The 16,111-nt window shown below is 39.3% G+C and overlaps 1 protein-coding gene across 1 annotated transcript in view; it reads left to right on the plus strand.

Annotated features, from left to right (window-relative positions):
- GALNT13 (polypeptide N-acetylgalactosaminyltransferase 13) overlaps positions 1-16,111 on the plus strand; it is a 309,560-nt gene that overhangs the window by 247,545 nt on the left and 45,904 nt on the right. The window contains exon 9 of the mRNA XM_029910591.1: positions 2,766-2,864. Within this exon, the coding sequence (XP_029766451.1) occupies positions 2,766-2,864 (99 nt within the window). The remainder of the gene's footprint in view (positions 1-2,765; positions 2,865-16,111) is intronic.

A 16,111-nucleotide genomic window follows, 5' to 3' on the forward strand; every position in this document is an offset into this window, starting at 1 on the left:
GAATTGGTCTGAAATCAAAAGTGAAATTCAATAACGACAATGCAAAGTATTATGCTTAGGAATGAAAAATCAAATATAAAATGGGGAATAACTGTCTAGGCGGCAGTACAGCAGAAAGGGATCTAGACGTTCTAGTGGATCACACATTTAATATGAGTGAATAATGTGATGCTGTTGTGAAAAGGCAAATAAAGCTTGGACAGGGATCCTTCTTCAACAACCATGTGAGATAGGGTTCTCCCCCACCACATATGGAGAGCAGCTTGTCCAACTGCCCCTGGCTCAGGATAGGAGTAGTCCCCAGTCCCCAGCAGCTGAAGCTGTTTCTGCTTTTTAATAATAGAACAACCTAGTCCTGGAACCTTCCCTTTCCCCTCATTTGAGTCATACATAGAGCCTGCTATAGACTGTGGACTGCAGAAGAGAAGGCGATGAAGAAGGATAGCGCTAGAACTGGGAGTAGCACTACTCACTTATAAATGAACTCAATCCCCCAAGCAGCTCTATAGCTCCTGTCTGCAGAGGAGATGGCTTATTTCCATATACACCAGACCAACCTGTCTCTAAAGAGATCAAGCTGATGTGTGGGCATATTACCCAGCCTTATGGACCTCAGATACCCCAGAAAGCCACACATCTAGCTTGCACAGCAGAGTTTTAAACAAACCTGAGTTAAAATAAATAAACTGTTTAAGAGCAAACACCCTGATGGTTTCCTTTGAGGGAAGGAAAGCAATTTAAAAACAGAAATATCTTTATCATCCCAAATATCTTATGATAAGCCTGTCACTGTGTAAGACTCCCTAGTTGAATTTCCTGTCAGAGTCTTTTTCTCCCTGGACCAGTAAGGCCTGAGAGGGCTGTAAAATAACACCACTGAGCGTTTGAATGAGAGCCTTGTGTTTGTGAATAGTGACCTCCTTTAGTTGATTAAGGAGCAACGTTGTTAGGTTCTAAAGACAGTCCCCTTCCAGTCCTCCTTGACATTGTGTAATATATTAAAATAATCTGATTTTACTTGTATCGCTGATTTAATTCTGATTTAATTACATTCCAGCTTGATTTATCCCATACATACAGTACCAGTTAGGCCTCAGTAAGTGGTATTTGAAATTGCAGCTGATGGATAATTGTATTTAATATAAATGTTTAATCAAGACATTGAAGTATTTTGGAATTGTGCAGTATCACAATGTTTTTTCATAAAGGATGTGTGAGAGCTAAAGATGCATTTTACTTTGTGTACTGCTGTTGGAAATTCCCCCTCTCCTACTGACGGGGGAAATTTTTATTTGTAAGACACATTCTTTAGGGTCTAAGCCCCTTTCTTCTGAAGAAGGGTAATCAATAAAAGAATAACTTATGTGTATGGTGAGCACTTTACACACTTTGTACATGCAGCTTCACTGAAACTTTGGGGTGCCAGACAGTATCACATGGTGTGCTGGTGGGGCCTCAAAAGGGATTGTAGTGTCACTTGTTTCAGTTCTATCTGCAAAGTGAAGGAAAGGGTTGAGGAGACTGTTTCTGAATTCACCCACTTTTCTGGGAAGTAGCCACACAGGCACCATGTTGATGGACACAATATAAGGACCTAGACAGATACCCAGATACTACAAAATCATCTTTTCTAGGGAGGTCTTACCAGAACTCTTGAAGAGCAAATATTTTGCCTTGGGAATACACCAGATTGTGCCAACTAGATTTTTAAAAGTATTCCCCGTTTGAGCATGTTAAGTTCCCACTGACTTTAGTGGGAACTCTGTATGCTCAGCACTACTGAAAGTCAATCCATCATTGTGTTTTCAGAAGCAAACTATAAAATATGCTATTAACGTGCATTGAAGAGAAGTTTCCCATCTAGTGCATTATTCCATATTTATTGCTCTGAGCAAATGGTTTTGTTTAAATGGAGAAAAATAAACAGATTTCCAAATTTCTCACTCCTTTGTAATTGTGTGCACCCATGAGGATGGAAGGGTTGTCAGAGTAAGGGGAAATGCTTAGTTGGAGCCTCGTGTTAAAATATGGGCAACACATGCTGGTGACAACCAAGTGCACAGTATATTGTATTACAGTGGAGGAGAGAGAACCACTTTTAGTCAAAGGGCATCAGGGCAAACCATTACACTTATGAAAGTGCCATAAGATTGTTAAAGTCTGTGCAGAGCAGATGGGCCTCAGTCTTTAAAGGTCTTATCTGCAAGGACCACACACAGGACATGTGTGTTACTCAGTGGATCTACCTGGGAAAGATGGAGAGTTGAATCAGCCCTGCTGCACTTAAAAAACAACGACGAATTTTGAAGACAAATAATTTTGTCCTATATCACTTTCTTCAGGAAAGATCATATTTTATTAGATAATTAAGGCAAAACAGTCCATTGACATGGAGGGGGAAGTGAATTTTTATACATACAATTAACATATCATTTAAATCACAATGTGCTGCTTTGTGATATTTTTCACGTGCTTGGAGATGTTCTTTGTTCAAAGCTGGGAACGTACATACATGTTGCAGGTTAAAACATTGGTGCATTTGGATTATGTAACTGAACATTCAGTTGGGTAGTTGCTCATGCAGCTATCTTATTTTCACACATAAATGTGAGGTTTGGAATTATGTTTTTCAAAGAGCGTCTGTAGTGTCTAGGTCTACAAATTTAATCCTAATGTCTTAATCCAGTGTCTTCTGGTTTCTTTTCTTTTCTTTTTCTCTTCCTTTTAACTACCTGCACTTGTTTTCACCTTTATGTTTTCTTCAGATCAGAAATGTTGAAACCAACCAATGTTTGGATAACATGGGCCGCAAGGAAAATGAAAAAGTGGGTATATTCAACTGCCATGGCATGGGAGGAAATCAGGTAAAAAAAATAATTAGCTACACAGTAATTGCTTAAAGAATGATGTTCTTTAATCTGTGGGTGTGGAAACTAAGGCACAACAATCATCTAAATACTATATATAAACAGCCTGATTTAAATTCACTGAAGGTAATGCTGAGGCTAAAAAAGAGTCAAAGCTAAAATTTCTCCCTTCAACACTTCACTGCGGCTTCTTTACTGATGCAGAATAGGATGGTATTTTTAAGTGTTGGTATTTAAATATTATGCTTCATGTTCACAGGGCAACAAACATGTATTGTCCCATGTACCTTTTACTTTTGGCAGCATTGAAACAGTTTACTTACCTAATCATGCTTTGGTATTGCAGCAGAAATGTAGGTGTGTAGAATCACCTTGTATTCAGAGGTAATAAAACAAAAACTATGGTTGCAATTATTGAGCAAAATAATGAAAATTAAAGACAGAGTTCCAAACTTACTACTTAACTTCCTGCCACTTATGAATTTTAACAATACTCCAAAGGCCTAATTTTCAGATAGTGGCTACAAACTTTGAATATGTATATGTTGTACACACAGACCCCCATTTGCAGCTCTGGCCAAACTCTTGAATGAATAAATTTCTTTCTTTGTAAGCAAACAAAGACCATAAGGCTCAATGTAGACACCAGCTTTGAAAATTTGGTCCTGAATGTTTTCTTATTTTTTTGCTTATGGAAAAATATCCTTTATGGAAATGGATGAGACTTTGGATGGCTTACAACCTCATAGTCATAATTTTTTAAAATGTGTGTATGCAAAAGTGAGCATACACTGTGCACATTAAAGGAATGCAAGTCAGGGATTTTCACTTGCACTTGCCCATTGGGCCATTTGTGTGTGCAAAAGTGCACTTGCACTTTAAAAAATATAGGTGAGACCTTTTTAACCTCCAAATCTGACAGCTGCATCTAAGCAATTAGTATGGATGTAATAAATGTGTTAATAGGGTCTTTTTGAATGTCTATGATTGGCCATAAGAACGGCCTTACTGGGTCAGATCAAAGGTCCATCTAGCCCAGTATCCTGTCTTCCGACTGTGGCCAATGCCAGATGCCCCACAGGGAATAAACAGAACAGGTAATCATCAAGTGATCCATCCCTTGTCGCTCATTCCCACCCTCTGGCAAACAGAGGCTAGGGACACCATTCCTGCCCATCCTGGCTAATAGCCATTGATGGACCTATCCTCCATGAATTTATCTAGTTCTTTTTTGAACCCTGTTATGGTCTTGGCTTTCACAACATCCTCTGACAAGGAGTTCCAAAGGTTGACTCTGTGTTGTGTGAAGAAATACTTCCTTTTATTTGTTTTAAACCTGCTGCCTATTAATTTCATTTGGTGGCCCTTAGTTCTTGAGTTATGAGAAATAGTAAACAACACTTCTTTATCTACTTTCTCTACACCAGTCATGATTTTATAGACCTCAATCATATCTCCCCTTAGCCGTCTCTTTTCCAAGCTGAGAAGTCCCAGTCTTATTAATCTCTCCTCATACAGAAGCCATTCTATACCCCTAATCATTTTTGTTGCCCTTTTCTGAATCTTTTCCAATTCCAATATATCTTTTTTGAGATGGGGCGATCACATCTGCACACAGTATTCAAGATGTGGGCGTACCATGGATTTATATAGAGGCAACATGATATTTTCTGTCCAATGGCATATAGAGCATTTCACCAGTAATTTGTGTAGGTTCTGAAGCCTTAGCAGAGGCTAAGGGCTGAATGAACATGGAGAATGAAATACTCTTACTCTAGAATTGGTCCTCCCAGGTCAGGTCAGGATTCAGGCAGGTTGGTTAGCTTTTATGATTGATCACTGCACTACTGCTAACTGTATCTGATCTGTCAACTTGGCACCTGTCATAAGTAATAATTTTACTTAATTATTATTATTAATAATAATAATAATAATACTTCCATATCTCACAGGGTTGTTGTGAGGATAAACACATTAAAGATTGTGTAGCACTTTGAGATAAACTGATGAAAAGTATTATATCAGAGAGAGAGGTATTATTTAAAACTGTGTCTCTGACACATATTGGGGATAGTTCTAGTCTGCAAGGGTATTTAGGACCCTTTACAAAGAAAGGGTCACTGCTGGATGTAATGCTGCTGTATTAATTAAGATGGAATATATGGGCTAATGGTGTTAACATAACCCAGTCACTGTCCAGGGTTTGTTATACAGAGACCTCAGCCTGCGTAGTACCAAGGCAAACACAGCATTAAAAAATCTTAACCTTTTATGAAAGATAAAGGAAAGCAGGAAAACAGCCATAGCATTTGAAATGTAAAGTATTAAATAAGCTTTCACTTTAACAACATCCCTTGTTCCCTTTCCCTTTAGCTGGAGAGAGCTTTTAGAAGGGAAAAAAAACCTTGTCTGACAGTCTCTGAGATGAATCAGAGGGTAGTAACTGTCCTTTTTGGGAAAAGAGAAGTTAGCTGAGATGGGCTGGAGCTATTGCTGCTGCTGTTAAAATCAAATCCCATTTCATCCCACCTGGGTGTTTGGGCTTCAGCTGGAGCTGGTAGAGGTGGTCATGTCATCTGCGTCCCTCTCTCTGGCCTGGTCTGGCCTGGACATTTCCCATGACTAGGATGATGAGGGCCTGGGGTTCCAGGAGATGCGCGGGGAGGTGAGGTGGTAATAGTCATGATGATGAAGCTCGCTCCAGTAGCCAATTTTTCTCCCAAAGTCTTTCTTTAAGAACCCACAAAGAGAATAGCCCATCCCTCATTATTTTGTCCACCAATTAGGTCTAGTTTCTAACACACCAGTTTTGGTTCACTGCTTTCTGGTTCTACACTTTTCTGGTTTACTAAGCATGATCTTAACACAGTCCTTGAGTTATATCAGTAAGTCTTTTTGTTTGGACTATTTCATACCTTTTCCCATCTATGTTTGTTGTAGGTTATCATTACAGCTTGTGAACTAGCACTGAATTTTTACAGTTGAACTCCCAATTAGGGTAAATCCATAAGCCCAATTATCACGACTGTGCTTACCACTCTGAGTGGCCCCACTGGCATTCATGGGGCTACTCAGGGCACTCAAAGCTTTGCCTGGTAGTTGTGTTTGCTGGATTGGGCTCTAATATTTTTCTTTAATGGCAATGGTGGATTCTGAGCTTCCCTGGGCTGGTGTCACAATCCACTGAAGGATTCTTAAAATCTCCAGATTATTTTTGTCCATCATGCATGCACACTAGGGATCACATTTCCAAGTAAGCACAATGGATGCACATGCAGAGTGTGAATTTACCCATTGCACTTTCAAATCCCTATATTTGCTTATGCAAATGAGTTACCTTATATTTCTGGTGTTATTTTTGCTGACTCACCATGAACCATTCATATTTGACCTAAATATAGGGGTCCGTTATCCATCAGTACTCATACATAACTCCTATTATCATTAATGGGAGTTCATAATGAAAGAGGAAAAATAGGACAGAATGCAAGTGCTAGAGGGACTGTATAGCTAACAAAATGTAGCTATGAAATAGAACTATTTCAGATTGAAAAGGATGTCAAAAATAATACCAGGCTCATTAGGATTTCTGAACAAAAAGTATGCAAGCTTTCTCAGCTTGAGGCAAAGACAAATATCTCATGGCTCACCAATCTTGCTAAAAATATTTTGTAATTGTAACATCTCAAAAGCATTTCAAGGGACTTTAAGGCTAAAATATTAGAGAAGACCATATATTTTAACATTTCTTTTACAAAAATGTTACATTTAAAGTCTTAAGAAAATGAGCTCTGTTGATTATGAAGCTATGTATAGTACTATATGTTAGATTTATTTGATTATTATGGGTGAAGAAATCACTATGCTACATTTTAGCAATGTTGCCAGGATATAATACTTTGATGTAATACCTGTGCATTTGATAACTGCTAACCACCAATTATGGTGCATTGATGAGTTAACTACTAACCCCTTTTTTAAAAAGCTACAAATTGTACAGTACAACTTACTGCAACTTTAAAACTGGCCTCTGTGCAAGGGAAAAACTTTAAAGGATCTAGGGGCCAAATACTAATGGTTCTAAATAAAGTCAATAGATTTTGTGTACTGATATCTGAGTGGAAAGAGCATATATGCCTTGACATGGACACAGCAGCAAAATGAGGACAGACACATGTATGAAATTAAGTGGCAGGCCACAATTTGTATTAAACTTTAAAACAGAGGAGGGGCGCTACCTCCCCATCACCCATCCTCTTTTATATCAGGTATTTAATTGGTTCCAGTGCAGGAATTACAGGGCTCTGTACCATATAACCCATAACACAGGGTAGATCTCCCCAGACTGTCCCCCAAGACTCAGTTCTCTGAATCCTAGCACCCTCCTCCCGTGTGAAGGAGACAAATTGTACAGCAGGGTGGGGACCTCAGGTTGCGAGGCAGGGCCGTAGCAACAAAGAACGTGGCCCCCTCCGAAAGTGGCCCCCTCCGAACATATGTTGGGCGGGGCCCCTTACAATGCAGAAACTGGAATGCGGTATTTATTTTGCCACTTTTAGGGGCCCCCTTCCTTGCAGGGCCCCCTCCGGTCGGAGGGTACGGAGGGCGCTCACTACGCCTCTGTTGTGAGGGCCAAAAGGTCTCACTCTGTCACGTTGAGCCCAAGGCCCATCATCAAAATCCTATGGTTTTTACCTTCGGAAATCATTAATTTTATTCTCTTAGCTGCCCTGGAAACCGACTGCATGCCATGACGAATAAACAACTCCACCCTCGTAACTCAGCTGCGTACTAAGCGTGGTCCTACTTAACCCACTGTGGCTTGAAGGTGCTGCAAGGAAGGCAGAAAGCTCCCCGGTCCTCCGCCAGTTGGCCCAAGGGAGAAAAAAATTCCTTCCTGACTCCCTAAACAGGTGATTGGCTAGACCCTGCAGCATCTGTCAGGCTGGGTTCCCATTCCTAGTTCAGGTGGGTAGGGTGGGCTGCTGGAATGGAGCTGAAAGGGGCTCCACATGGCTCCTGTGCACCGCTAAATCCTGGAACCTGGGGAATGCTGGCCAATCAGCACCCGTCTCCTTCAGCTGGCCAGTGGGTGCCAGAGGCTCCCGGGGGAGGAGTTACCTATTATCCCTTGGCAAAGGTGTCTCTTCCTTACTCCTGGGACTGTTTCCCTTTCACTGCCGGCCCCATCAAGTTTCCCCACCATTTGATGCTGGTGGGAAGGGTGGCAATTAAACCTGTACCTGCAGATAGATTGTTGATTAAATGGAACATTGGTAATAAGTGAGTCACACAGGAAGATGCATTATTAATGCTTATCAAAATCAGACACTAGATAAAGCCCCTTCATTGTTTCATTCCACTTTTGCAATAGCTGACCTCTAGGATTTTTGTTATTTTAGTTGAAATCAGTTGATTTTACTGGTCAGGTAGAGAATGACTCAGCCATGTGGTTTGTCTGCCTGGAATCATCTCCATAGGCATCATGGCTACTCTTTTATTATGTTACCATGGAAATGGCTTCTGTTACTGTGGATATTCAGAAATAGAGCCTCTGCTCATAACAATAATCTAATCATACCCTCATTCACACACAAGAAAAAGAAATAACAAGTCTGAGCTGGAGATTAATGCAAGTTTACAATTGCTACTCCTATATGTTAGCTTTACCAAAAGAAGCTTTCTTGTTAAACATTAAAATTTAGTAATATTGGCTCTCTATGGTAATAGATGGGAAATGTCTCCCTTAGCCACACACATTTGTAGGAAGAGCAAGAATATATAATCAATCACTCTTTTTCTCTTATAAAGATAAGTCAAATAAACAAAAAAGCTTGAATTTCAAGGTTCATCATTCATTCATCTCACTTATTTTGAATTCCTTTCTTTAGATCCAGTGGTTGTATTGTGTTTGACACATTCAGTACAATAGCAAAAAGGCCTGCCTTTCTCCAAGTGAGGTGTGTTTAATAAAAAGAAATTTAAAACCATCAACAGACATTTGTTGTAATACCTCTTAGCTCTTTTTTTAGTCACTAAATCTTCAGAACTAAATGAGCAAAAGAGCTCACCTTTTGAGAAGCCTAGATTAGAAGAGACCTTGCGCAGTGGGTTTTTTCCCAGTCTTCTGAGTTTAGCAGCAGGTTAAAATTAAGGAGTGAGATTTTATATTTTCAAAATATAAACACGGATTGATGTCGGCTTGACAGGAGGAATGATGAAGGCAAATGCAATGGGAGAAAAACACTGAAAAATCCAAGTGAGCTATGAAATGTACATAGTAGTAGATCAGTGTAGTTCTTTTTATTTTGCTACATATTTAATTTTTTATAATTTTATGCTAGACCTGGTTTAAACGATGGCTTTCTGAAACTGTGCTGAACGTGTTTTGTCCTCGTCTACGCTTGCAACTCAGCTGTGTAGGTGGCAAAGTGGGGGTGTGACTCTCAGCTCGAGGAGGCATGCTTGAGCTAGCTTGCTAAAAATAGAGAGTAGCTGCAGCAGCATGAGCTGCAGGATAAACTAGCCCCTGAGTACATGCCCTTCCGAGACCCTAGGCACTCACTCAGGGCACTGCTGTGGCTACGCTCTATTTTTAGCATGCTAGCTCGATTAGAGCTAGCACAAGTATGTCACCTCGAGCTGGGAATCTCACCCACTCAGCTCAAAGTACAGACATACCCTAAGAAGCACAGCACAGAACTCACAGCCCAGAGGTAGCGGCTAAAGTAGCCACCTTTGTATCCTCCTAATCTTGGACTGTTCTAGCTGCAAGAGGCTGCACATAATTTAGACAGCTTTGAAGAACTTTCTAAATTACAGCAGTTTCCTTGGGCTGCCATATGGCTGTCCAGAATCTCAATTCTGATGAGTGCTAAAGACCGCTCCCTGCTCCCCCTGCCCAGCAAAGACCTCCTGCCAGTGCTTAACTTGTAATGGAAGAGGTGCTGGGGCTCAAGCAATTTTTTTTTGCATTCATAACCGATGCGGCAAGCCCAGGGGCTATGAACTGCTAAGCCTATAGGTGCCGGGACTCAGCCCTGGCACAAATTAAGCACTGCCTCCTGCCCCCCAGTCCTCCCTCAACATTCCCCCTATGTGGCGGTTTGCAGTGAGGTCCTTGGAGCCTTACAGCTATCTCTGTAGTATTGGCACTGGGGTCATCTTCCCCAGCTGTATAAGGCACTTTTAGGGTCCCTTTACCCCACTCTGGTCCTTTTACCCAGTTTAAAGAGTCTGGAGCAGAGGTGAGGCTCACACCGCAGGGACTAATGGGTTCTAATTCCATTTCTAACACTGAACCCCTCTCTCGGGCAAGCCGCTTAACCTTTCTGCCTCAGCTTCCCAACCAGAAAAATGCAGATGAGAATAGGTACATAACTCACCTCACAGCATGAAACTCCATGGAAGTTGTTGATGGTGAAAGGAGGTGAATGTCCTTGCAAAACGCTGTCAAAGGCCTTCTGTGTGTTGTAAGTCAGTGTGAATTAGACCCAGTGTTTGTAAAGTCCTCAAAGATATTATGCAGTGATGTTTGTGGTCACTTTTGCAATCCCTGTTTCTCCATTTTAACATCACAATTCTGTAATCCTTTCCTATTTGGCATTCATTCCACCATATTGTAGGAAGTTATTCTGGGAGTCTTTAATCATGGTTCCTCAGATCTATCCTGTCCTGCTGTAATGGAACATCACAAGAGAGTGTTACATGGTAATTCTGAAAGCTGATTTTTTTTAAAGATGCTGGCTTATTCGGGGTAATGTTCTGCTTTATTTTAATGCAACATTAGAGATTAATGCTTTTACCAAATCTTTTTACCTTGCAAAGTACTCTTTCTAAATTTCATGAATAAGGAGGATATTTTATGTGATAGCTGACTGTAAATCTGAGACTAGCAAAAGCAGAAAATGACTATTAACAGCTGGGATGTAAGCTTTAGATAAAAATTCTTTTTGTTGTTGCATCCAGATAAAAATTTCAGAGCTATCCAAATGATGGAATAAATATGGTAAGCTGAGCCACTCCTCAGCAATTGCCCTATTCAATTTTTTAATTATTTCTGTTCATCGGTTGGGGTTTTCTTTTCTTCTAAGAATAATAAATGCATCGTCAACCTAAATTATATGTTACAGTTGCTGATTTGGAGTGAGTTCTACAAGGTGCTGAGATCTTCCTCCATGGTGCTGTGAACAGCATTCAGCTCATCTCTGGAAATGTGCAGCCCCTTGTAGTGTCACGCTGTAAGCAACTAAAAAAAATATTATGTGTTTGGAGACTGCGAGTGAGATCCTCACTCCTGCCCTAGCCTTTTTACTTCAGGTAAATGGGCCAGTGAGACATAAAGGGGCCCTAAATGCCCCAGGTCCAGCCTAGGGAGGTTTCCCCTGTGCAGGAGCTGTAGAAAGATCCAGAAGTTTGCATTTTGAGGACTCCTGTACCAGCACTGATTTAGGGGACCTGCCAGGTTTATAGGTGGGGGAGAAGGGACAATATGGGGGTGAGGTCACAGTATGCGTTACATAGGTATAGCCTATATCAAAACCACATTCTCCAATTTCAAAATGATTCCCAACCTCCCCAAGAAGAATATTATATGAATAATAATATAAAAGCAAGACACAGCTAAGAGAGGTTCAGTCACTTAGGGCTGCATCCTGTACAATGCTGAGTACTCTCCATGCAGGAGAGGTGTTGAGTGCCCTGCACTCCTGTTGAGGGCACTCTCAACCTAACAGGACTGAGCCCATGGACATTGTTGGTTCATTGGCAGTTAGAACCCAATCCTACAAGATGCTGAGTACTTCCTGAGTGGTGCAGGATTGGGCTCTTAGTGAATCCAGAATGAAACCAGCCAGATTTTTCCCTAGTTTTATTTTTAGTAATAAAACCTCACATGGTAACAGTTGTTGCAGAGTGACATTAGAACAGGCATATTATGTGTTTGTTTTAGCAAATATATATATGAGGTAACCATTTCCTCCTATGTCTTATACTGACTGCTTAGAACAGATTAGAAACTGAATGACAAAAAGCATATAGTTTATTGAAGGAAGTGATGCAGAGCCCTTTCTCAAGGTAGAATTCTAAGTAACAAATCTTTAGGGATTGTTATCCATCTGTGGAATTCTCTTTCTATGCATACTTAACGACAGGATAGGTATTTGTAACATGCTCGTGAGTACGAGGGGTTTCTACACAACTACATGTAAAAAAGTCTTGATACTTGGAAGATATGTTCTTAGCTATGTGCTTGACTTTGAGAATCTACTCAATTTTGACTATAACTATAAATGTATGTTTTATCTTACTCTAGAGAATTTTCTACAATAGAAATTCTCAATTATAGTTATGTTATGTGGAGTAGTTTTTTACTCAGTAAATACCCTGCCAAATCATAAAGACTAAGAGCCATATTGTGCCATTGATTTTAAGCACAAGAGAACTTGCCATTAATTTCAATAGAGAGTTCTGCTGAAAAATCACAATGTGGCTTTATAAGTGTAATAATTAGTCAAGCTTTAAATATTTTATTTTAATTATAATGTAGCAATAATTCTAACATTTTATACAATCCATCTAAATGCATTTTAAACACATTAATTCAAAAGGGCAAAATAGTTTATTTAATCATAATTGGACATTAAGGTAAGAAATTTGTCATGTGCCAAAGAAAGGCATGCTGGTGATTTTGCAGAATTTACACATGAGAAAGTATCACAGAAATGAAACTAACAGAACGATCTCAAACTTTCCTACTTGGAGAGTCAAGTGCCAGTGCAATTGGGCAAACACATATGGCTTAATTGTGCTTCACCTGAAGTGTCTGGTTTATCGATCTTTGTATGAGTGTATTTTATGATTTGTTAGATTTCATTTCCATAATTTTAAAATGTCATAAATAAAGACAATACTAAGTAACTGTCTAGGAAGCAACTCAGCATTACTCCACTTCACTCCACACCTGCCCCTCTTACTTCTCTGCTCCCCTATCCTTCAATGTCCCCTTTCCCATCCATTTTCTTCCCATTTAACTTTACTTCCTAACTAATCTCTTTCCCTTCTAAATGAAACTAACATGATGTTTGCTGCTATTACATTGTTCACTCCACTTGTGTGGTACACCCCTTTCCACACCCTGTTGCTGACTGATCTATTTATGTTGTGAGCTCTTCAAGGCAGGGCCTGCCTAATACTCTGTGTTTGTACAGCACCTAGCACAAAGGGGCTCCATTCTTGGTTGGTCTTTAGGCATCGTGTCCATTTCAGATAGTAAAGGAAAGAATCTTATTTATATAGTTAATGTTCTAAGATCCTGGGAGCAAAGCCAGACTTTTATTATAGCTTCTTTAGAGGGCCATCCATTCTGAACTGAAAGTTGTCTCAACAAACCCTTGATGAAACTCCAGAACCAAAAAGTCAATTTTTATTGCAGTTTCTGTGAAAGACATATGTACTGTGGTCCTAGGGTGACCAGATAGAAAGTGTAAAAAATCAGGACAGGGGATGAGGGGTAATAGGCGCCTATATAAGAAAAAGCCCCAAATATCGGGACTGTCCCTATAAAACATCTGGTCACCCTATGTGGTCCTGATTTGATAGCAGCAGTTCAGAAATTGATAGAAGATACTGGTGTGGAAAATAAATGTTTGAAAATCAGAAAAATGGTTGTCATCAGCACAGTAGTCGTTATTTCATCCGTATTTTACAATACTATCCTTCTGCACATGATGAAAACTAGTTCCCTAGCAATACATATTTGAGAATCTCTGTAAAACTAAAATGTCCTTTCCTGAAAATATGTTCCATAATTGTTACTGTATATATGTACAAGAGACATTTCCAAAGTCAACTGATAATAATTACCTCACAAAAAGTGTAAACTGTATATTTTTTATTTTAATGTTATTTAATATTTGTATACTTTATACTGGCTCTGAGTATTGGGCCACGTTACCTTACAGTAATTATTGGTTTTAGGTTTTTAATATGCTTAGAAGCATCTGGGTATGAACACCAAAAATAACTAAATAAACAAACAAACAAACAAATATTCATTATTATTATTAGAGCTGAGAGAACAGTGGAGTAAATTTTCCATTAGTATTTTTTGCAAAATGAACTCCAGTTTGATCAAGTTTGAGATGACTGCTGTTGGTACAAAAATCTGCTAGATGAGATATGAGTTAATTTCATGCAATTAAACATCCTGGCATGGTTCCTGGTTCAACAGGGCACTTGACTGATTTGTCCATTGAACAACATAGTGTTGTAAAAGTCGTGGTCACTAAACATACTAAGATATTATTGTAAAATGAAGCCAAATATCTGATTATGCTTTGTCTCTTCTTTTCAGTCGCAAATATTTACATTTATATTTTGGATCTGTCCATATGCTAAAATACCTCAGTGAACTACAAGATTTTCATAATTAACTATCAAGTTTGAAAATGAGTAAGCAGAGTATGCATAAATCTGCTGTAATATTTTGCCCCCTAAAATGTCCTAATTGGAAACTTGGTAACATTTGCGTGTATTCTTTAATTGGTAGTATAATCAACTTCGGTTTGAATGCTTTGCCTAAGGTGGCTTTCATCAATTAATGTCTTTGTGCATCAACATAATGTGAGAGGGAAGAGAAAGCACTTTCTCTGTAGCTTTTATTAGAATGCTTTAAATCAATTAAGAAAGGTGAATTCAAAATAATTGGGAGGCTTGGGATAGTTAATATGACGGTTAGAATAAATGTGATTTAGGGCCATATGCAATGTTTCTATCTGAGAGGTGTACAGTTAGTGAATGCCCTTACCTGCTCCTTGATTTTGAGGCTTTTTTGTTTATTTATTTATTTATTTATTTATTGAAGAGAACATTTCTTCACTATTTGAGTCTACATAGTATTAAAGTATATTTAATATCCTGGGCATTAGACTTCTTATTTTATGAATCCTCGGAGAACCAATAAAATATACTTGCCAGAAATCTGCCCTCAGATCTGAGAGGAGAGTTTTGTTCATAGATGACTGAAGCTACATGCTTATTTGACACTGCATCATGCCATCAGCATGTGTCCTACCTCCTTCTCACTAGTTGGCAGGTAGGTGGCAAGGATTCCACCTGGAAGGCATAAGATAGAAATATCCTTCCCCCAGTAGGTCAGTGCTACCCCATCTGAGCTGGGGTTCTGGTTCTATCTTGCTCACCTCAGGTGTTGCCCCCTTTTCCTTCCCCTCATAACCCAGGGAAGTGGGGACTTTTCAAGGGGCCATCTACCCTTTTCATCTGCCCAGACAAAGACCCACTGCAATCAATTGTGGGGAGCACATTCCCTTTATCTTTTGATTTGTCCATCCTGAGGCAAAAAGGAATTACAAATATATGTTAATCTTAAATCTGATCCAATGATTGTACAAACCATTTGTACTTACCCCTGTTACCAAGTTCAGAAACTATATATTTCTTCAGGAGTGATTAGTTAGGATAATCTTACTGTCGCAATCTGTAGAACATAATAGCATGCAGATCAAGGCATACTCAATTTAATTGCATTAACTTTGTTTTACTGTGTGTTAAGGAACTCTAGAACATTTAAATTGGTATTCTTTTCCCTGTAGAGATTGCACCCGCCAAAGATTGTCTGCGAAGGTAAATGTGCTATTGATGTGGATGTTCGATGCAGAAGATAATAAACACCAGGTTGCATAGTCCAAACATAAAAGAATAATAGAATTTTAAATATTGCTTGAAATCCCAATATAGGGAAATGGTACAAATTTGTACCAACACTTAACTTGATAAAGAGTTAATTGCATTGTTTTGAACTTAACCAGTGTTGATCAATCAAGTTAATTTCTCAGACTTTCACTTCAAGCAGAGTGGAATACTTGGTCTGCTCCTTTGTATGTCAGTAATACACAAAATAACTGTCATTTCATAGTCATGCTGGTCATAGGCTTTGAGAGGCTTGTGGTTGCATAGCAGTCATTCCTGATTATGTAGTTGCTGTTCTGTGGACAGTTCTAGGTATCACATTACAGGGGTAATATATAAACACTGAAAAAAGTACATAGGAAGATAATCACATTGATCACAGAAACTCCCAGGGATTACAGCCACTGGGTATGTTTGCATAGCTACTGTCTGGGTCAGAATTGCATTAATTAGAAAAAGCTATCAGCTATTCAGATGGGGGTAGAAAAGGTAGAAGCCATTTCATAGAATAATAGTTACCTTATTGTATGTTATCA

This window comes from Terrapene carolina, unplaced genomic scaffold, assembly GCF_002925995.2.
Source record: "Terrapene carolina triunguis isolate 2854851 unplaced genomic scaffold, T_m_triunguis-2.0 Scaffold62, whole genome shotgun sequence".
Taxonomy (NCBI): Eukaryota; Metazoa; Chordata; order Testudines; family Emydidae; genus Terrapene; species Terrapene triunguis.